General features: G+C 39.2%; 1 protein-coding gene across 6 annotated transcripts in view; it reads right to left on the bottom strand.

Moving 5' to 3' along the window:
* The window catches only part of CDK8 (cyclin dependent kinase 8), an 82,177-nt gene that overhangs the window by 17,581 nt on the left and 42,819 nt on the right, over window positions 1-21,777 (bottom strand). For 4 of the 6 annotated variants that reach the window (XM_042458674.1, XM_042458672.1, XM_042458673.1 and 1 more), the window contains 2 exons: window positions 15,677-15,734; window positions 13,167-13,298 (listed from right to left, as the gene is read on the bottom strand). In XM_042458674.1, coding sequence (XP_042314608.1) covers window positions 13,167-13,298; window positions 15,677-15,734 — 190 coding nt within the window. Of the gene's footprint in view, window positions 1-13,166; window positions 13,299-15,676; window positions 15,735-16,276; window positions 16,371-21,777 lie in introns of all 6 variants that reach the window. The other 2 variants (XM_042458677.1, XM_042458678.1) reach the window with 2 other exon arrangements.

Here is a 21,777-nt window from a genome sequence, read left to right as displayed (position 1 = left end):
CCATCCTGATTTCTTGAGACATCTCCCATTTTTCTTCCTCACTGGAACTGTTTGAAATTGTGCCTTCAGTATCTCTCCTTTGAGAAACTCCCATCCATCTTCAAAGGGGGAGAGTCCACCACTCTCATAGGAAGTCTATTCCACTCTCAAACACCTCTTTCACAAACAAATTCTTCTAACTGCTTCAGTGGAATCTCTTTTTTTGTAATTGGAATCCACAGGTCTATGTTCTAGTCTCAGAAGCAGCAGAAAACAATCTTATTTCATCTTCTAGATGACATCCCTTCACATATATTTAAAGATGGCTATCATTCTGTCTTTTCTTCTTCAAGTTAAACATACCCAGCTCCCTAAGTTGTGCCTCATAAGGCTTCGTTTTGAAACCTCTGATCATGTTGGTCACCCTTCTCTGCACATTGATATCATTTATTATTATTATTATTATTATTATTATTATTATTATTATTAGTGCCCAATATTCCAGGTGAGGTCTGACCAAAGCAGAACTGAGTGGGACTATTTCTTTCCTTGATCTGGACACCATACTCCTGTTGATGCTGCCCAGAACTGCACTGGCATTTTTGATCACCACACTACACTGTTGATTCACATTCAATTTGCAGTCTACTAATACCTCTAGATCCTTTTCACATGTTCTACTTTCATGCCAGCCGTCATCCATCTAGTATACTGAATTTCATTTTTCCTGCCTAGTTGTAGCACCTTACATCTATCCTTGTTAAATTTATTTTGTTAGTTTTGACCCAGCTCTCCAACCTGTCATTTTGAATCTGATCCTGCCCCCTGGGTGATAAGCAACTCTGCCCCACAAATCTGGTGTCACCTGCAAATTTGGTCAATATGCTATAGATCATCTAATTCATTTATAAAGATGCTGAACAACCACAGGCTGAAGGCAGAAACCTGAAGCATCCCATTAGTAACTTCTTTTTAGTATGAAAAGCAACCATCATGCCTTGCCCTAGCAGCTGATGAAACGCTCTCCTTCCAGTCCAACAGCCACAGCAGAGGGCTCTCAGGGAGAGAAGAACAGGCAGGCACAGCTCCATTATGCCTAGGCTCAGCAGTAGAAAAGAGTCGGCTGCATTATGTTTTTTTTATACAGTATTGCCTCATACATTGTAGTTATACAATGGGCCCTTGCCGGGATTTCATTCCAGGACCCCCCATGGACACCAAAATCTGTGGATGCTAAATTCCCATTATCATAGAATCACAGAGTAGGAAGAGACCACAAGGGCCATCCAGTCCAACCCCCCTAGTCTCTCTGCTCTCTCTGGTAAAAGGTGAGAGCTTAGTCCATCCTGGAAGCACCTAAAAGGAGCACCCAACCCCTCTAGTCTCTCTGCTATGGCATAGCTTCTGATCTTTTTGAATGCTTGGGTGGGGAAATGATGGCAGTTTCTGTTGAGGCTTCCTCCTCAGATGAGTGCCAAAAGGAATCAGGATTTGAAGGATTTGAATAAGACATCTGTATATGTTTGCCAGTTTTTCTGTGTTTAAATCAAGCAACGTTACCACATTAAAGTTAATTTTTGTAAGTTTTTGGCATTGTTATCATTTGCTTTGCCTTTTATATCCTTTGTTACATGCCCCAAAGATTTACCCTTGACTTATTCATGGGTCATACCAAATCCTTCACTTTGGTCTCAAAACCTGCCTTAGATTAATACATGAGATCGATTTATAATTGAGTATACATGGTGGATGGGTGTGAATTCGCTTTCTGCTGGGGTTTGGTAGCACAAGCACTTGTGCATACCAAAATCTGTGGATGTTCAAGTCCCATTAAATAACACAGCATAGTAAAATGCTGTCTCCAATATAAAATAACAAATTCAAGGTTTGCTTTTGGAAATTTATATCTTTTTGGAATATTTTCAAGCTGTAGATGGTTGAATCTGTAAATAAAAAATCTGTGGATATGGAGGGCCAACTGAATATATGATTGCATGCCATGTGTATACACATATGTAGACACCTTCAAGTCACCTATCAAGTTATGACAACTATATAAATAAATGATGATGATGACAAACTACAACCACCACCAGGTTGGTGAGCACTCTTGAGTTGGCTCTGTCAATGTCAATTACAAATCTACTTAACAGTTGCACTGTCTAGACCACCGTTGATCAGCTTGCCAGCAAGAATATAATAGGAGATCTGTCAGAGTAAAATGCATTCTGGGCAGAAAATATCATAGTTGTGGCTATGGCCTGAAACTGGAACAAAGGTGAAGGAGTAATCCGAGTTCAGTCGGAAGACACGATGACTCAACATTTAAAGGGTCTTGAATCACAGGAAGCTGATGACAGAGGGGCAGGAGGTGAAGCCAGCTTGCTTCAATTCTCCAGACTCACAGCTGTCAGGTGACAGGAAACTGGGTGACATACCAGTAGTGGGATGGACTCAAGCCGCAGGAGGGGTAACTGTATAAAAGTGTGTGAGCTGAATGCTTGTGGTGCTTATATTGTAGATAGGAGTCTGGCAAAGCACTTTGACAGTTTGTTGTATATACTGAAACCAAGATTAAAACCTCTGTGTGAGTACTCAGCAGTCCAGCAGTTTTTTGTCTAGCCAGTAGCTTCTGCTTGGGAGGATTTTTTCTCTGCAGCCTGCAGCTTCACAGCAGAGACCTTCCTGTGGTGTTCCTGTTCCTAGCGTATGTCTTCTGCATGCTGCATGTTGAATCCTGATTTTATATGCCCCAACAAGATCTTGTCAAAAGCCTTACTGAAAATTAAAATATACCACACCCACAGCACTACTCTGATCTAGCAAACATGTTAAATGTCAGAAAAACAACAATTAATACACCACGAAATTAGTTTGGTGTGACTTGGTTTTGAGAAACCCATGCTTGCTCTGAGTAATCATAGCATCCTTTTCTAAGTGTGCACAGACTGTTACATGAATTGTTCTAGAATCTTTCCTGATATCAAGCTGACTGGTCCGTAATTGTTTGGATCCCCTTTTTTGAAGATGGGGACAACATTTGTCCTCCCCTAATCTCTTGGGAATTCTCTTGTTTTCCAAGAATTCTCAAAGATTATTGACACTGGCTCTGAGAGTATATCTGCAAGTTCCTTCAGTACTCTTGGAAGTTCATCTGGTTCTGGAAACTTGAATTCATTTACAGTAGTTAGATAACCCTTCACTACCTCTTGACCTGTTCTAGGCTGCAGTCCTTACTGCATTTTTGTTATATTTTCAGCAGGTAGAACAAAATTTACCATTTGGGAGAAGACTGAAGTAAAAAAAAAAGGTATTGAACAGCTAGGTCTTCTCTCTGTTTTTCATTAGCATTTCCATTTACCCCATATATACTCGACTATAAGTCGACCTCATGTATAGGTTGAGGGCAAGTTTTGGGGCCAAAATTATGGATTTTTCTATGACCTGTAGATAAGTCAAGGGTAAAACTTAGGGGCATATAGCAAAGGATCTAAAGGATGATGGAAAGCTAAACAATGGCCTGTTACAGACTGCCAAAATAAAGCTGCTTCGGGTCTCTTTGGAGGTACTGTATGCTATTTAAATGATGCATGGGTCCTAAGAGTCTGGAGGTCGCGCCAAAGCCACACTCCAGTCCTAAGCACCGGAGTGCAGCTTTGGTGCAGCTTCCGGATTCTTAGGATGCATGCTTCATTTAAACAGCATACCTCCAAAGAGACCCGAAGCAGCTTTATTTTGGCAGTCTGTAACAGGCCAATGTCAAAGAACTTACAACATTCATAGAATCATAGAATCATAGAGTTGGAAGAGACCACTAGGGCTATCCAGTCCAATCCCCTGCCATGCAGGAAATCCAAATCAAAGCATCCTTGACAGATGGCCATCCAGCCTCTGCTTAAAGACCTCCAAGGAAGGAGATTCCACTACACTCCGAGGGAGTGTGTTCCACTGTCAAACAGCCCTTACTGTCAGGAAGTTCCTCCTAATGTTCAGGTGGAATCTCTTTTCCTGGAGCTTGCATCCATTGTTCCGGGTCCTGTTTTCTGGAGCAGCAGAAAACAAGCTTGCTCCCTCTTCAATATGACATCCTTTCAAATATTTAAACAGGGCTATCATATCACCTCTTAACCTTCTTTTCTCCAGGCTAAACATCCCCAGCTCCCTAAGTCGTTCCTCATAGGGCATGGTTTCCAGACCCTTCACCATTTTTGTCGCCCTCCTTTGGACACGCTCCAGTTTCTCAATTTCCTTTCTGAATTGTGGTGCCCAGAACTGGACACAATATTCTAGGTGGGGCCTGACCAGAGCAGAATAGAGTGGCACTATTACTTCTCTTGATCTAGACACTATACTTCTATTGATGCAGCCTAAAATAGCATTGGCCTTTTTAGTTGCCGCATCACACTGTTCACTCATGTTCAACTTGAGGTCTACTTGGACTCCTAGATCCCTTTCACAGGTAGTTTCATTCAGCCAGGTGTCACCCATCCTATATCTGTGCATTTTATTTTTCCGCCCTAAGTGCAATACCTTACATTTCTCTGTGTTGAATTTCATTTTGTTAGCTTTGGCCCAGCTTTCTAGTCTATTCAGGTCATTTTGAATCTTGATCCTGTCCTCTGGGGCATTAGCTATTCCCCCTAATTTGGTGTCATCTGCAAATTTGATAAGTATGCTCCCAATTCTGTCATCCAGGTCATTGATAAAGATGTTGAATAGCACTGGGCCCAGGACAGAGCCCTGTGGGACCCCACTGGTCACTTCTCTCCAGGATGAAAAGGAGCCATTGTTAAATTATAATAATAATAAAGTTTTTATTTATATCCCGCACCTTCCTTCGATCAGGGCGGCTGTTGAGCACCCTTTGGGTTCGGCCGGTCAACCAATTACAAATCCATGTAACAGTTCCTTTGTCTAGCCCGCATTTTACAAGCTTGTTTGCAAGAATGTCATGGGGAACCTTGTCAAAGGCCTTAGTGAAATGAAGATATACTACATCCACAGCATTCCCTTCATCTACCAAGCTGGTAATTTTATCAAAGAAAGAGATTAGGTTTGTCTGGCATGACTTGTTTCTCTGAAACCCATGTTGACTTTTTGTGATTATGGCATTGCCTTCTAGATGTTCACAGACTCTCTGTTTAATCATCTGCTCCAGAATCTTTCCTAGTACTGATGTCAGACTAACTGGACGATAATTGTTGGGATCCTCTTTTTTCCCCTTTTTGAAGATGGGGACAACATTTGCCCTCCGCCAGTCTGCTGGGATCTCTCCTGTTTTGCAGGAGTTTTCAAAGATTATTGCCAATGGCTCCGATATTACATTTGCCAGTTCTTTTAATACCCTTGGATGGAGTTCATCTGGTCCCGGAGACTTAAATTCATTTAGATTAATAAGGTGTTCCTCTACTCTCTCTTTACTTATTCTGTGCTGAAATTCCCCTATTCTGTCCTCTGCTCCATTATCCTCAGGTTGAGCACCCTTTTCTTTTTCTGAGAAGACTGAGGCAAAGAAGGTGTTGAGTAATTCTGCCTTTTCTCTGTCTTCTGTTAGCATTTTGCCATCTTCTCCACGAAGTGGCCCTACCGTTTCCTTCTTCTTCCTTTTGCTGCGGACATATCCAAAAAAGCCTTTTTTATTGTTCTTAACCTCTCCAGCAGACATAGCTCTTTGTGCTCACTCCTAAGTCTGGGTGGATGAGAAAGTAGAGGGGATCGGTGCTTCCAGGACAGATTATACCATTGCCTTTGACAAGAGGATGTTTCCTTCTTTTAAAGAAGAGTTAAAATGTAGTATTTACATTGACTTGTGGATAAGTTGACTCAGGGTTTTTTGTCAATTTTTTAACCTAAATTTCTAGACTTATACAGTACTTGTTCTTCCTCTTCCTTTGTACACAGCCAAAAAAAAGCCTCCACCAACCCTTTTAATTATTTTTAACCTCTCTAGTAAGCCTGAACTCATTCTGAACTTTAGCTTTTCTGACATCTTGCCTACAAGTACTGGCTATCAGTTTTCTTGAGTGTCTTTCCCTTTCCTCTGTATAACAAATTCCAAGATAATGTGGTCGCTCCCACCAAGGATACCACTACATGTGCACTGTTGACAAATTAAATCAAAGCAGTTGATTGTCTTGTTGTCTCCTCTTTCTGGACAATGAAATTGTCTGCAAGAATAGAGAAGAATGTGTTGGACCTTACATTCTTGACAAACATTATTGACTTCAAACAAATATCAGGCTGGGTGAAGTATCCCATTATTACATGTCTTCTTTTTGACAGTTTTAGAAAGGCACCATCCAAATCCTCAGTCTGTCTTGAAGGCCTATTGTAGAATCCCACAATGGTGTTACTGTTGTTTCTCTTGCCTTTAGTTTTTACCCAAATACTCCCAACTCTCCATGTTCTAAGTCACAGATCTCCTCATAGATGTACACATTCTTGACATACAGTGGGCCCTCGCCTTACGCTGGGATCTGTCATAAACAATGGGGCTCATGCACGGCGGCGCGGTGGCGCAACGGGCGCGCGCGCCAATTCAATTGAATGCGCATATGCTCAAGCCGCGTAAGGCGCGCCCGCGTATGACACAGGCGCGCTGTATAATGCCACACCTCCTTCTATCCCATTTGGTCTGTTTCTCTGGAATAAGTCATACTGCTCCATTACTATGTTCCAATCATGAAACGTATCCCATGAGGTTTCAGTGATGCCTATTGCAATCACATTTGGCATCCTTGTTAAGAATTCATTTCATTTATTTCCTATGGTTTGTGCATTTGTGTGAAGACATCAAAAGCTGTTGATCATTCTCTCCAGCTGACTCTTGTAAGACTCCTAGCCAACATTTTCTTACCAACTGCTATGAGATGCAACCCATCTCTTGCAAGAAGTCCTTTCTTTGTGAAAATACCATGTTCTAAGAAGTAAAATTTCCTGATGGTACCATCTGTGGAGCCAGTTGCTTGTTTCTAGTATTTTTCTCCCACTTCTTTGGACATGTCCTTCAACAGGAAGTAGAGATGTAATAACCTTTGGTTGAAGGTCCTTTACAGTATCTTGCAATATACTAAAGTTGATATCTTGCAATATAATTTGCTTCCATGAAGAAGAGAAGGAAAGGGCAATGGTCAGTGGGCTTGAGAAGTCTTAACAGTCTCTCTGATACATAATGAATCTTTGATCCTGTGAGACAACACAACTCTCAAAACATGTTACAGGCCTGCATACTACTGCTTCTGTTCTTCTCAATGGCGAATCTACTACTACTACTACTACTACCACTACTACAACCACCACCATCCCACATTTCATTTTCCTCTGACAATTGACACTAGCACTTCCATCCATATAATCCTCCAAGATGATTTCCATGCTTTCTGAGGAGGCTGTTGTTTCTATGTCTCACAATCATTGATTAAGGGAAGAGCTTTGAATCAGTTGTGGACCTCCAAACTTGCAACATGGTGCTTCACAGTTCTGCTTCTGTATCACATTTTTCCAAGTATCTGCCTCTAGTATTTGGGAACTCTTCAATTCCCTAGAGGCATCCCCCATGTTTTGCCCTTCCAGCAGAGAGAGAGAGTGTGTGTGTGTAGTGTGCCTTCAAATCGTTTCCAGCTTATGGCAACCCTAAGGCAAACCTATGAGTGGATTTTCTTAGCAAGGTTTCTCAGAGGAAGTTTGCTATTGCCATCCTTTGAGGCTAAGAGAATGGCTTTTCCAAGGTTCCCCAGTGGATTTCCAAGGCCAAGCCTGGATTTAAATCCTGGTCTCTAAGTGTCCCAATCCAATGCTCAAACCATAGCATTTCCAAAATATGAGCTTCATCCACCATGATAAGTTGAAATGTATTCCCCACAAAAAATTAATACAGTGGGCCCTCCCCTTATGTGGAGGATCTGTTCCGGATGCCTCTGTGTAAGGGGAAATCTGTCTATGCTCGCACCCTACTGGAAAGAATGGGGCGCGTGCTCATGGTAGCATGCACTCCATGGGTGTACACGCCATTGCTTTTATCGTTGTGTGGCTCCCGCGTAAGCTAGAGGCAGTGTATAATGTGCCTGCATATGGTGTGGGCACACTTTTACTAAAGTAAAAGAACTATTTAAAAAAACCCAGAGGCCATTATATATGAACTATAAAAAGTATAATATAACAGAAATGCACATGATATTCTACAGGAGATGTCTCATTAAATTTAAAACAGAATTTCAGTACCTCAGCTATGTCATCAATAGAACACAGTATTTAAAAACTGTCTGTTAACAAGTTACACGGGGACTGCAAGAGATCTAATGTATGGGGAGATACAAAGATCTGACCAATACAGTGGGGCCACTGGAATTTGTTTCCTGGATCCCCTGTGGATAACAAAATCAGTGGATGCTCGAGTCCCATTACATACAATGGCAGAGCAAACTGGAAAATCAAGGTTTGCTATCAGGAATCCATACTTTTTTTGAATATTTTCAAACCATGTATGCTTGAATCCATGGATAATAAATCTGTGTATAAGGAGAGTTGACGGTAATAGATTTGAAAAACTCTACCCTATGTTCTATAACAGGAGGAGATCCTATTGGGGGGAAATGTACAATCCATATTAACAGGTTTACATGTTCTTGACTTGTTTGTCAAAGAGAACATTTCGAGCACAAGCAGCAAAAAATCTGCATCATACCTATCCTTGAGCCCATTTCCCCAAAGTAACTGTGATCCAATTATTTCCTCCCATTATAATATCACCTTTAGTTTAATCAATGTTTTACAGAGTAAATATAGAGAATGCAACAAGACAAATCACCATACTGACTGACTGTTAAGTGGAGTGAATCACTATATATCTTGAACTTTTACAAATTTCATCTACAGTATTTTAAACTGATAAGAATAATGCAAAACACTAAGAGGTTACCTGACCTTTCACTAGAACCTCTAAATTCACCAACCCACTTCTGCAATAGTATAAACAAATAGCAGAATTACTTTTGGGAAAACCCTAAGTATATCCAGCGCGCCCTTCCCTTACACAGGGATCTGTTCCGGACTTCCCTGTGTAAGGGGAAAAATGTGTATGCTCAAGCCCCATTAAAAGTAATGGGGCTTGTGCCCACAGCATGCCGTGGGGCATGCACCACAGGCATGCACCCCATTACTTCTTCTGGGGCGCGAGATGAGTTTTTCCAGTGCAGCTTCCAGCATATGCTGGAAGCTGTGTATGGCGTGCCTGTGTATAAGGCGGACACACTGTATACTTCCATGCCAGCATTCTCTAAGATGTCAGCTACAGATGTTGGTGAAATGTCAGGAATAAATTCTTCCAGAACACGGCCACACAACTTGAAAAACCCACAAAAACCTATGGATGTCAGCTGTGAAAGCGTTCGACTTCACATACAATATATATTCGACTATAAGTCGATCTCGTGTATAAGTCTAGGTCAACTTTTGGGGCTAAAATTTAAGCTTTTTTTATGACTCGTGGATAAGGTGAGGGTCAGACTTAAGGAGGGAGTCTGACTGGGGAGAGGCTTCAGAGCAATCAGTCACCCTTCACAGCTTCTCCCTAGTTGGCCTTTCCCCTATGGAGGGAACCAGCTGGGAGACTAGTTGCTGCAGGGCAATTGATTGCCCTTCCCAGCCTCTCACCAGCTGGGTTGTCCCTTGCAGAGGCAGCCCAGCTGGGGAGAGGCTTGGATTGTACCATATTGATCCGTGTATAAGTTGACTCAGGTTTTTTGGGTCATTTTTGACTTAAGTTTCTCAACTTTTACACGAGTATATATGGTATGTTTTTCTGCTTATTCTCTGTCTCTATGGTAAGATTTTTCCTTTTTCCTCAAGCCACAGAGTTTATGTGCATTAAATGTACTTGCTTCCACAGAACCTTCAGAACAATGTTGTGACGCCTTCCAAAACTTCAGCTCTTTTAACTCTTTCTTTAGCAGAGAATTGCTCTTTAAAGCTCTTGCAAATAATTCAAATCTTTTACTTTGTTAATTTTATCACTTCCTATTTTAGCTCGTGTCTTATCAGTTTACACTATGCCATGCTCAACCAAAATAATCTGTAAGTACCTAATTCAGAGTTCTTATCAAACCAACTGACATTATCACAAATTGCTATTTTTAAAAGTCTAGCACAAGCTCATTATTACTATGTGGGCTATTTTACTGGAGTTCAAATGCCTAGCAAGGCTTTTAAACAGTTATCTTCAATTCTAATGGCACTTCCCTCTGCTTTTAAATTATTTGAACATTTCCTTTTTTCTAGCAACATATCCACTGTAATTGAGTTTTATTTCAAAATTTTCTTTAATCCCATATAGTAACCAAAATTCCAGATGTAACTATAAAATCCAAATTTTAACATTCTTTCCCCTTCTAAACACAAATAAAAAAAATTTAAACATGCAATCTATGTGTTTCACGGCTTTCTCTCTTAGCATTTTAAGACTTTAGCATATTTCTGTGCATTAAAAAAGAGACCTGAGTTCCTGTGAAGTCAAAGAAAATTATGCCCCACTTAATATTCTGGTAAAGGTGAGATTTTCATGATGGCCAAGTATTCAGCTCCCCAAACTCCTGGCTGAACATGCATGTGTCCTAATGCCATAACACCCCACATTTTCCTATGTCCTTCATCTACCAGGGACCCTTTCACACCACACAATTATAACACAATATTCCATTTTAACTGTTATGGCAACATTCTATGGAATCCAGGGACTTGCAGAATTGTTATTAACTGACTTTGAGTCGAACTCAACTTATGGTGACCCTATGAATGAGACATATCCAAGATCCCCTATTCTCAGCCTCAACACTCAGGTCCTGCAGGTTCAGGCCTGTGACTGTGATTGAGTCCATCCATCTGGCCTGTGGTCTTCTTCTCTTTCTACTGTCTTCTACCCTTCCTAGCATTTATTGTCTTTTCTAATGAGTCATGTTTTCTCATGACAGCCTCAATCTGATCATCTTGGCTTCCAGAGAGATTTTAGGCTTGTTTTTTTCTTTTTGGCCAGTGTTCTCAGCACCCCACTCCAGCACCACACCACATTAATTTTCTTTCTGTCCACTTTCTTCACTATCCATCTCTCATTTCCATAACTGGTAATGGGAATACAATGGCTTGGATGATTCTAATTTTAGTGTTCAGTTGTATATCTTTACATTTTAGGATCTTGTCTCATTCCTTCATATCTGCCCTTCCCATTCCTAGTTTTCTTCTGATTTTTTTACTTCAGTCTCCATTCTGATCCATGTCTGATCCAAAGTATGGGAAACCTTTGACTATTTCAATTCCCTTGTTATCTAGGTTGAATTTATGTAAATCCTCCATAGCCATTATTTTTCATATGTACCATAGGTAGGGGAATTTAGAGTTCTCAGCTAGAGAACTCTAGTACCTCACCAAACTACAAATCCCAGTTTTCCATAGGATGTCGTCATGGCAGCTAAAGTAGAATATAATGCTACAAATATAATGCTATGAACACTGTAGAAATGCCCTAGGAGCTAGCAGCAGTAACACAAGGACATAAAACTCTAGTAAACATTAGATTGTGGAAAGGACACTTATTCTGCTTTGCTCATTTCAAATAGTGGTCTGATTAACAATCTTTTTATTTTCTAGTTTTATTCCTTGAATCATCTTGGGAGGATCTACCTTGAAAAGCAATATAAAAATGGTTCAATTAAATAAAACAAATTTTGCTGCATCTTTTATGTATATAATAATTACAACATTTAAGGCCAAAGAATGAAGAGCAACATACTTTTTGTTATGATTTTCATATTTATATTTCACTATTTGTGAGCTGCCTTGAAGAACATTTTGATTTTAATAAGTCTGATCAATTCAAAAAGATAGTTTAATAAGGGCTGGCACAGACTGGCTCTAAACACCAGTTTCCCAGAGGCTTGGGGGCATGGCATTTACACGCTACACACCTCCAAGACATCTTGAAGCCACCCAGTCAATCAGATGGTGTTAGCTTCAAGACATTTGGGGGCATTTATATGCCACACACCTGGAAGCCGTCCTGTATCTGCGGTGGGCCCAAATAGGAGCAGATGGTGTCAGCTTCAACACATCTGGGGGGCATGGCATTTAGACACCACACACCCAGAAGTCGCCCTGTAGCTGTGATGGGGCACCTTAAACCCGGCCCAAATAGAAGCAGATGGTGTCAGCTTCAAGACATCTGGGGGGCATGGCATTTAGATGCCACACACCTGAAAGCTGCTCTGTAGCTGCGGTGGGGCACCTTAAACACGTCCCAAATAGGAGCAGATGGTGTCAGCTTCAAGACATCTGGGGGACATGGCATTTAGACGCCACACACCCAGAAACCGCCCTGTAGCTGCAGTGGGGCACCTTAAATCCGGCTCAAATAGGAGCAGATCTTTTCCACTCCTATTTGGGCTGGACTCCTGGTGGATTGGGACACAGTGTGTGCTTGCCGTGGCCCCGAGGCATCTTGGGTGGGGTGGCTTCAAGCTGCCCCTTCATGCCCATCTGTTCCGCCCCCAAGAAGGGGTGTACACACTACAAGATACAGAATTTATCATATAAATGTCAACAATATAATAACGAGTTTATGTTCATACCCTTAGAGCTACATCCAACATCCCATATGCAATGGATTCCCCTACCTGTCCTACCCACTCTTGCTATCCCAAATCTGTCCAGAGGTTCAATGAAAGGCAAAAAAAAAAAAAATGTTCCAGAGGTTAAAGCATAGAATCCTTCCTAGATTGAAAGCTAAAGTGTTTTAGGAACAGGTTAGTTTAGAAGAAAGACCACAAAAGAGGACATGACATATAATTCTGGTCACAAATCTGGATCAAAGGCAAAGCTTCTCTGTCACTATCTAGTAAAGCATAAAACATTAGGGACATTTCTCATCTAACCTCAGTTAATGCAACTATATTTTTGGCAGGTGGGAGCACTAAAAGTATTTGTAACCTTCTTCATAAAGAATAATGACATTTGAGCAACCAAAAAAGGTAACAGAAGGTCCATCATACTAAAAACCAAAGTGCTTTACTAAGATCCCCAAAGTCTAGGACTATATATTTCTGTAGGTACAAAGCAAACAAAGAAGCTACTATGAAATGAAATTAATTTATAAAATGCAATGTTGATAAATCAAGTAAACTAATGAATACTATATTACTCACCAATAGCTTTGGTATAATGTCTTGCTCCAAGCAATAATTCTGGAGCTCGATACCAGAATGTTACAACTACTGGATCCAAATCAGCTAAAGGCTTCAAAGGTGAATTAAATAGTCGGGCAAAGCCCATGTCAGCTGAAAAAGGAGGAGGGAAAGGTACTTTAAACATTAGAGCAGAGGCTGATTACTATGAATTATATGAGCTCAAATGTAACACAGTGGCAGAATGGCTTCTCAGGGTAACTTTAAAGAGCTCCTGTTGAGTTTGTTTTAAAGCATTGCATAGAAAGCACAACATTATTAGATCATAATTACCATGCGCTCTCAATCAGAATTCACCAGTGCTCTGAATCAATGCTGATTATCCCTCAGAAAAGTCCAACTTACATGGTACAATTTTTAAAAAACATATACGGTAGATGGGAAAATGAAGCATGTGAATATTTGGCTGAATTTTTTTCCAATTCTTACAAGCCAAATAGATAATCTGACAAACAAAATCCAATTCTTAGGAATGCAGGCAATAAGACAGCTAGTATATTTTCATCTCAGTGAACTAAGGAAACTGATACAAGTGGTACCTTTAATAAAAATTCTTGTCTATTATACCTGAATTTCCTTTAGGCCAAAAATTCTCAATTTCTGCTACATCATCCTGCCCCAACAGTTTTCATATACTTGGAAGAATTTACCATATTAGAGCCCATGTGTGTTTGCACCTGTACTCTTAAACAACAACAGGTTACATCCACACTAAAGCATTTCACTTTTATTGTTATTTAACAACATAGGTGCAAACAATGCCTTGTATGGCACAAATCTATTAGGCCTGAAAGTCTGAAGTAGTTATTGCAGGGCTTATCAAGAATTGAGCCAGCTTTTATGAAGCTTAAATGTTTTTTCTAAAAGAAACGTTCCAGACCTTATGTTTTCACTAGAGATAAACTCTGTTCACTTTGCTCTACAAGCTGAAAGCATTTGTTTCTTTACACAGCGCTATTTAATATTTTGTTATGCTTCATTTTAAAAGTGAAAAAATAGTCCACAAAACAAACACACTGATATAGCCTCTATGGCTTCATAGAGAGAAAAGGGGAGTTTTTGAATATAAACACCTGGGTTTGAAAAACATCAGCAGTGAAATCTAAATATTTTGGCTGTTCATCAAAATAAAGTTAAAAGTCTTCAGGTTTATCACAGTGATGACTGATATTCACTGTGGCTTGTGGGGCAGAAGGCAGAGTTACTACATGTAGAGCCAGCCAACTCTAGTTTGCTATGTAACGTCCTCCTTTGTTAAGTTCTAGCTGCCTTTTAAATCCCTCTTTTGGTCAGAAGGATGTGCTAGGGTCCCACACCTACTTTATCACACTTCTGGAAATAAATCCTGTCATTATTGGTACTAGCTCAACAGGATTGAAAGAGTGGCTCTTTAATGTGCAACCATTTCACGTCCAACCATTTTAGAGAGCAAACGTTTTTTCCAGGACACTGTCAATAGTTATTTCTTGCAAAGAGAGTAGGGAGTCAATTCCCAAGTAATCATAGATAAGCTATCACAACAGGCACCATTGGCCTACCATTCTGTCACTCATGTTCTGCTGACAAGAGGACTGCATGTCCACCAGGGTTAGCAACATTGTATATTTACAAACCTTTAAGTAGTCAAGTGCTCCACACCAGATGAATTCTATTCCTTTTGAACTGAATGAACAAATAGTCATTGACTTCAAAGAGGAAACAATGCAGGACCAGTAAGAATCACAACTTCTGCTTTTAGCAGACTGTTCATGAACAGTCTCATACAATTGAAAAATGTGATTATACAGTTTTATGTATATTACAAGCAAATCATTTTAGAACATTACTTGGAAGGAATGAAACAGGAACAATTTTAAATGCTGACTTCTAGGTAAATTAGCTTTTCAAATCCAGGATGTACATTAGGCTTCTCCTGGTGAACACATGTATGTCCCTAGGACACCAACGTGTAACTGAAATGTTGGGGCATCATACTATGAAGTGAGATTTACTATTATATTAGAGTTAAATTTAATTATTTTAGAATCTTTTTATAATATATGGAATTTCTACATTAAAGAGAAATTTCATACCAGAAAGTTGTCCAGTATTAATGAATTCTTCCCCATTTTAAAACTTGCTGTTTTGAATAATTCCCCTTACTGATGCCTTTATGTTTCTTACATCTGAAGATCTGATCTAACTGAACAATTCTGTCACTAATATTGATTTTATTGTTGATTTTTTTCAATTTCTATACTAACTCAAAATTAGATTTTTAGTGAAAGAGAGGGCAATTTTGGGTTATCCTTTTTTCTCAACCCCTCCATATTATTTTATCTTTCTTCACTTTTAACAGATTTTACTTCTCTTCATTTGATGAACTTTCATCTGTGATCCAGCAAGAGTTAGCAGTATTAACCTAACAATGAAACCTTAAGAACATTCTGTCTTAAATGCTACACTGGGACTTATCAAAGATATAAACATACCAATTTTTACTCTTCCTCGCTCAGGACCTTCACCCATAACTAAAATATTAGCAGGTTTCTGTGGAAAAAAAATAAATATACAATACATATACCAAGATAAACCTAAACATTTCCCCTGAAATTAGCAGCTTTCTTTTTCCAATTTTAAATCAAAATGCAGTGGATTATAGTGGTAATGCCTATTGATTATTAATCTGTATTAAGGCCATACAAGCAGTGAAATAAATTTTCTTGCCAATTTAAATTCTCCTTTTCAAAAAAAAACTTCCTTACAAAAACTCCCCTCACTCAAGTAAGTATGAAAAGTTCCAATCCAAAATCCACAGTGGAAAAATATTATTGCTCGCTGCCTCTCCAACTTCCTACATTAGCCAAGTACAGAAAGTGATGCACCACATAGGAGTATTTTGGATATCTCCACAGAAATATTGCAAATGTGGAAAACCCTTAATTCTGCACAAAACTGAATCTTCATTTTGAAATTAGGCAAATACCTCTACTTTAATGTTCAGTGTGAATATATCAATCACTCCACTCTTGTAATAGTTACCCTATATACTTTTAAAAACATAAATTCTTGTTTGGGTCATAAAGACTCACTGCATATATTTCTTTCTTTCTTGTCCAATGATCTTTTTATCTCTCCTTTGTACACAAAACATCGTTTTCTCATCAGTATCTGCTTTTGGAAATTCTTTTAAGTGAGAAATAAAACAGGTTGTGCAATTATTTTCAAAAGTACTGTAAAGCTACATTGATATTTTATTGTACATTTATGAACCTACAGAAAATGATAATTAATTACAATATTTTAGCAGAGTAAAACATACCCAGGACAGACTTTCTAGACTCACAAACCAGTTTTAAGAACAAATTACTACTGGTCTGCAGAGAAAAGATGACACCAATAGTTCAGAGTACAATACTTTGAAGTAGCCTAACATATGAGTATGTACAGTATTTTCCCCTCAAAATATTGTCATAACAGTGAAGGTGACTACTTCAAGATAGCATAAAATGCTAGATAAAAGTACTTCAAAGTGGCTTTGATGAGTGAATGAAAATAACGTTGATAGGAACAGATGTAATCTGATATCATTACAAGGACAGCATAAATATAAATGAACTACAGAAAAACAGATTTGGAAAAGGATATGCATGACTGTATGGGTTGAAAGAAAGCTACAATACTGTTTCAATAAGATGTGTGCTCCTGACTAAAAGAGAGTTAAAAATAGTGAATGGCACCATTAGGCCATCTAACACTAACAATATCATTAATATATTTTTGGGCAGAATATGCAGCACCCTCTCTGTGTGCAGAAACATTTGTCAAAATCAGTACTGTATTTCACAAAAAGATGGATATCCAACTTTTGTTTATTGCTAGATGCTTGTGTGCTTCCAGTACTGAACAAATGAATGAGACAGATTCAGGGAGCTTCAAACTCTCATGTTTTGTTCTCTAATTCACTTTTGGGCATTTATTATTATTTTATTTTCTCATATCCCGCCTTTCTCCCAATAAAGGGACTCAAGGGACTCAATATAGTGACTTCTCACCTTCTACATCACCTCTCTTGTTTCTGAATGCATTTTTAAAAAATTACTGTGAGCCTTAAATTTCTTCTTCATTTCCAAATAGATTACAATTCACATTAATCTTCTGATTATTTCCAGTACATTTTAATCTAACTGATTATTTCCAAAAGGTAGCTAATCTTTCCTTTGCTTGTTCCAGAGTGTCCATACCAATGATGCAGAACCAAGAACCAATTAAGATCAAAATTCTATCTTCTTTAATATGGTGCTTTGTGTATTTATACAATTTCTTGTTTCAGTCCAACCTTCTGCCTTAAATTATACAAACATATGTCTATTATGGCAAATTTACATTAACTGATAGTATTTGCAAGAAATCCTCGTCCAGAGTTACATGTAAGTTGTTGAACTGAATTAAACCATATCAATTAATTTACCAACCTGCATCATGAAAAATTAATAATATGGTAATACTACAAAAATTGAACTATTTCTATGTTACACTAGGTTTTCACATTACTGTACAATGAACATCCTACTAGTCCAAGAATATTGTACAAATACATCAATATGTGCATATATACACAGTTCTGTGACAAATCAATTATGGGACCAGCAACTTATTTTCCTTTCCTAATGGCTAGGCCAAACATAATGTCCATCCTTACTCATATCTCCACACTGCCAAGCATAATACGACATCATGGCATAACTTGCAATGAGAAATGAATTATGAAGCTACACCAAGAAGCCACAAGTGTTCAGAGTTTCCATTTAATTGGATATATAATTCAAAGATATATTTCAATAGTTATATATCAAGAAATTGTATAAACATTTCCATCAAATCCAAATTTAAAAATAAAACAATTTGGGCAATAACGTTTGAATGCTAAACTCCTAGGATACAGGAAGATATCTTAGCAAAGGCCACAGATTAAAAAAAGCTTCTCAAATAAGTAAGACCAGAACTTCAGGTCTCCTTATTTGACATCTCAATAGTTGAAATTAATTTTTTTCAGAGCCTCTGTCCTGCATCTACAACCAGAAGTAACACAAGCCATTTATGAAACACACACACACACACACACACACGGCAATTTCAGATCAATTTGTATAGCCCTGTTGCGATAATTATCCATATTACCAAGCTCTGTAACTTCTGTATACTATGCAAGGCTAGCACATCATTAAAGACAACCAAGAAGAGCTTACTGTTGATTTTGTATTATTCAAGTAACTGTTCCTACCTCTTATCCTCTCAGGGACACCTTCAATGGTAAGACTATTTTGTCAGTCAAAGTTTACAACCTGGATTGTTAATGTATATAATAATTGCTCTTGCATAGATAATTGCTCTTATATAGCTAATTTATCACCTCAGACTATTACATCTTTCTGTATCTTATCAGTTAACAAGTTTGTTTTCCAGAATATCCAATTTATTTTCCAATTTTCATTCAATCTTGCTTATCCGATTCCAGTCTTTTTAGCAATGGCTTTCAAACCTGTCTTAGATAAAAACATTTTCCCTCTTTCCAATTTAACTGTAGATGTAGTATACTTATTGCTGCCTGTAACTTTCAAGTCAGATCTACAATCAGACTAAGCACCTAGTTTTTCAGAACAGAGATTTTACCAACTTCTTTTCTATATCAAACTTATCAAACACAGTGAATACCAGTATCTCCCAGTTTGATGCAACCCCCCCCCCCCCGATATTATTGGACTACAGCTCTTTAAAACTAGCATGGTTGATGTTAGAAGACGCTGGCCATGTGAGCGAACTCCCTTCAAAGTTTAGTACTAGTAAAACTATGCTGAAGAACATATATAGAATTCAACTAAAAATATGTTACCCAATAATTCAGATCATGCTCAACTAATCAGACTTTAAATGTAAATAAGTCTGATCATACATTCTGAGGTTCCATGCATTTATTTGTTTGGATGTGTTCTAATCTTCATTCTTACCTGGTGTGGTGACAGAAATAGCATTACAGTTGGCCTTCCACACTTGCAGCTTTGATTTTTTGCTGTTTTGATTAATATGCTCTCTCTAGGAATCTCTAAGTCTTCCTGCACAACACTGCCAGAAGTTGACTGTAGAGTTGTGCTGGAGACCCTAGAAGTTCAGCAAACCAACGTTTGGGCCACACAGTATACAGAAAACCTACACACATGCACAGATATCTACATGAGAACTCCAACCACCACCCAGGACAAAAAAGCACAATAAAAACACTGGTAGGCCAGGCAAAAAGGATCTGTCAACCTCACTTTCTGGAAGATGAATTGAAGCACTTACACTGGGCTCTACAGGCTAATGGTTACTTCAGCTCAGAAGGGCTGCCAAACCCAGAAAAACCCATAGAAGCGAAGATAAATTACCCAAAGGGAAGGTATTTTTACCATACATCAGAGAAGTCATAGACAGAACAGAGAAACTGGTGAGGAAGCACAACCTCCAAATGTTCTACAAACCAACCAAGAAAATCCAGTAAATGCTGTGCAGAGCGAAGGACTGGAGAGACCCTCTCATGGTTGCAGAAGTTTACTGCATACCATGCAGCTGCGGACACGTCTACATAGGGACCACCAAACACAGTGTTCAAACAAGAATCAAGGAACATAAGAACCAGCAGTAGCAGAACATGTTATAAACCATCTTGGACACAAAATACTACTTGAAAACACTCTGGACCATGCCAACAACTGGTCAGAATGAACAGGGAAGCCACTGAAATCCACAAACACCTAGACAACTTCAACAGGAAAGAAGAAACCCTCAAAGTAAACAAAGGTTGAGTTGAGTTAAGAAGATTATGTTGGATAAGTACTTTAGAATTAACCGATATTTGGTATTATAATTAGTATGATATGTACTCTTTGTTAAGATTAATTTTCATGTAATTTATTCTGTTTCCTATTCGTTTCAGAAGACTTCTTTTCTTTTCTTCCCTTTTTTTCTTTTTTCATAGGTTTTATTGAATGTATGTTTATTGTATTTTTAATAAAGATCATTAAAAAATAAAATTTAAAAAAACATGGCTACTTGTGAAGTCAAAAATTTAGGCACTGAAAGAGCTTATAGGAAGAACTTTCTGCATCTGTCCATCAGATTTGTGGACTCTCTCACAGAAGTGGACAAAGAGGGCTGTCTATACAATAATTACATGCAACGTCCTCATTGACTATTTAAAAATGGTCACTAGAATGTCTGTTTTGTTTTTTTAAACTGCTCTTAACTGAAAAAGATGCTGGTACATGTTCTAAAGCAGGGGTTCCCTACCCTTTTGACTCGCAGAGCCCTTTTTAGAATCAATTTCTATGGTGGAGCCCCTAAGACAGGGGTCGGCAACCAGCCGGTCCTGCCACCGCCTTCTCCTCCACCTCCTCCTGGGCCGCGCGACCGCGCTGCCCTCCTCCTCCTCCACTGCGCGGAGGAGGAAGAGGAGGGCCGTGTGGCCTGGGGCAGAGGAGGCAAAGGGGGAAGCCCCCGCACCGCCCTCCCCGCCTCGCCCACCTCCTTCTCCTCTGCCTCCTCCGCCCCGCCCCCAGGCCGTGCGGCGCATGGAGGAGGGGGGAGGAGGAAGAGGAGGAGGGGGGAGCAGAAGGAGGAAGAGGAGGAGGGGGAGCAGAAGGAGGAGGAGGAAGAGGAGGAAGGAAGAGGTGGTGAGTGGCCAGAGGCCTCAAGTTTTTTTAAATTTTTATTTTGGGTGCTTTTAATGCTAACAAGTCTCCCTTGTTTTGACAGTGATAGTGTGGTGATGATGATGATGATGATGATGATGATATGAGTCAGCTTGAGAAGCATGTATGCACTGTTTCTTAAGCCGAGAGAGTGTCACCTTCCAAAGTGTGTTTTGGGTGCTTTTAATGCTAACAAGTCTCCCTTGTTTTGACAGTGATAGTGTGGTGGTGACGATGATGATGATGATATGAGTCAGCTTGAGAGGCATGCACGCACTGTTTCTGAAGCCAAGAGAGTGTGACTTTCCAAAGTGCCTTTTCTGTGTGTTTTTGGTTCTTTAATGATGATATTGATATCAGAAAGCCTCTGAGGCAAGGTCAATGTAAATTGCTGTGATTTTTACAAACTCATGCGCAGTGAAGAAAAACCAAGGTCCCTTGACCAAGTACACACTTCTGTGAAGTACACTTGGTGCAAGAACTGTGAAACCACCTTGACATGTTCAATATGCATAGCCATGTGAACCCATGTTCAGTGTGAAACCCAAAGAGTTTGGTTATGCGATAAGCCTCTGAAATATGCAAGAGATTGCTATCTTAAGTAAAGCCATGTTCAATGCTGAAATGTACTGTTTGGAATGGGGGGAGGGGGGGGTTGGCCAGAAAGGGAAGTACATTTCTGCCATCTGTCTAGGAATAATGCCCAAATGTCCTCCATTTTGATCATGCCTAAGAAACATGCATTTAGGTTAACATTTTTTAAAAATCATCAAAATTTTTCACATGTCCTCCATTTTTAAAAAATGTGTCCTACATTTGAAAATGTTGTCCTATATTATTTAATTATTGGCTTCGCCCCCCCCCCC

The sequence above is a fragment of the Sceloporus undulatus genome, chromosome 3, assembly GCF_019175285.1.
Source record: "Sceloporus undulatus isolate JIND9_A2432 ecotype Alabama chromosome 3, SceUnd_v1.1, whole genome shotgun sequence".
NCBI classification, from domain to species: Eukaryota; Metazoa; Chordata; class Lepidosauria; order Squamata; family Phrynosomatidae; genus Sceloporus; species Sceloporus undulatus.
This window is presented reverse-complemented; position numbering and strand designations above follow the sequence as displayed.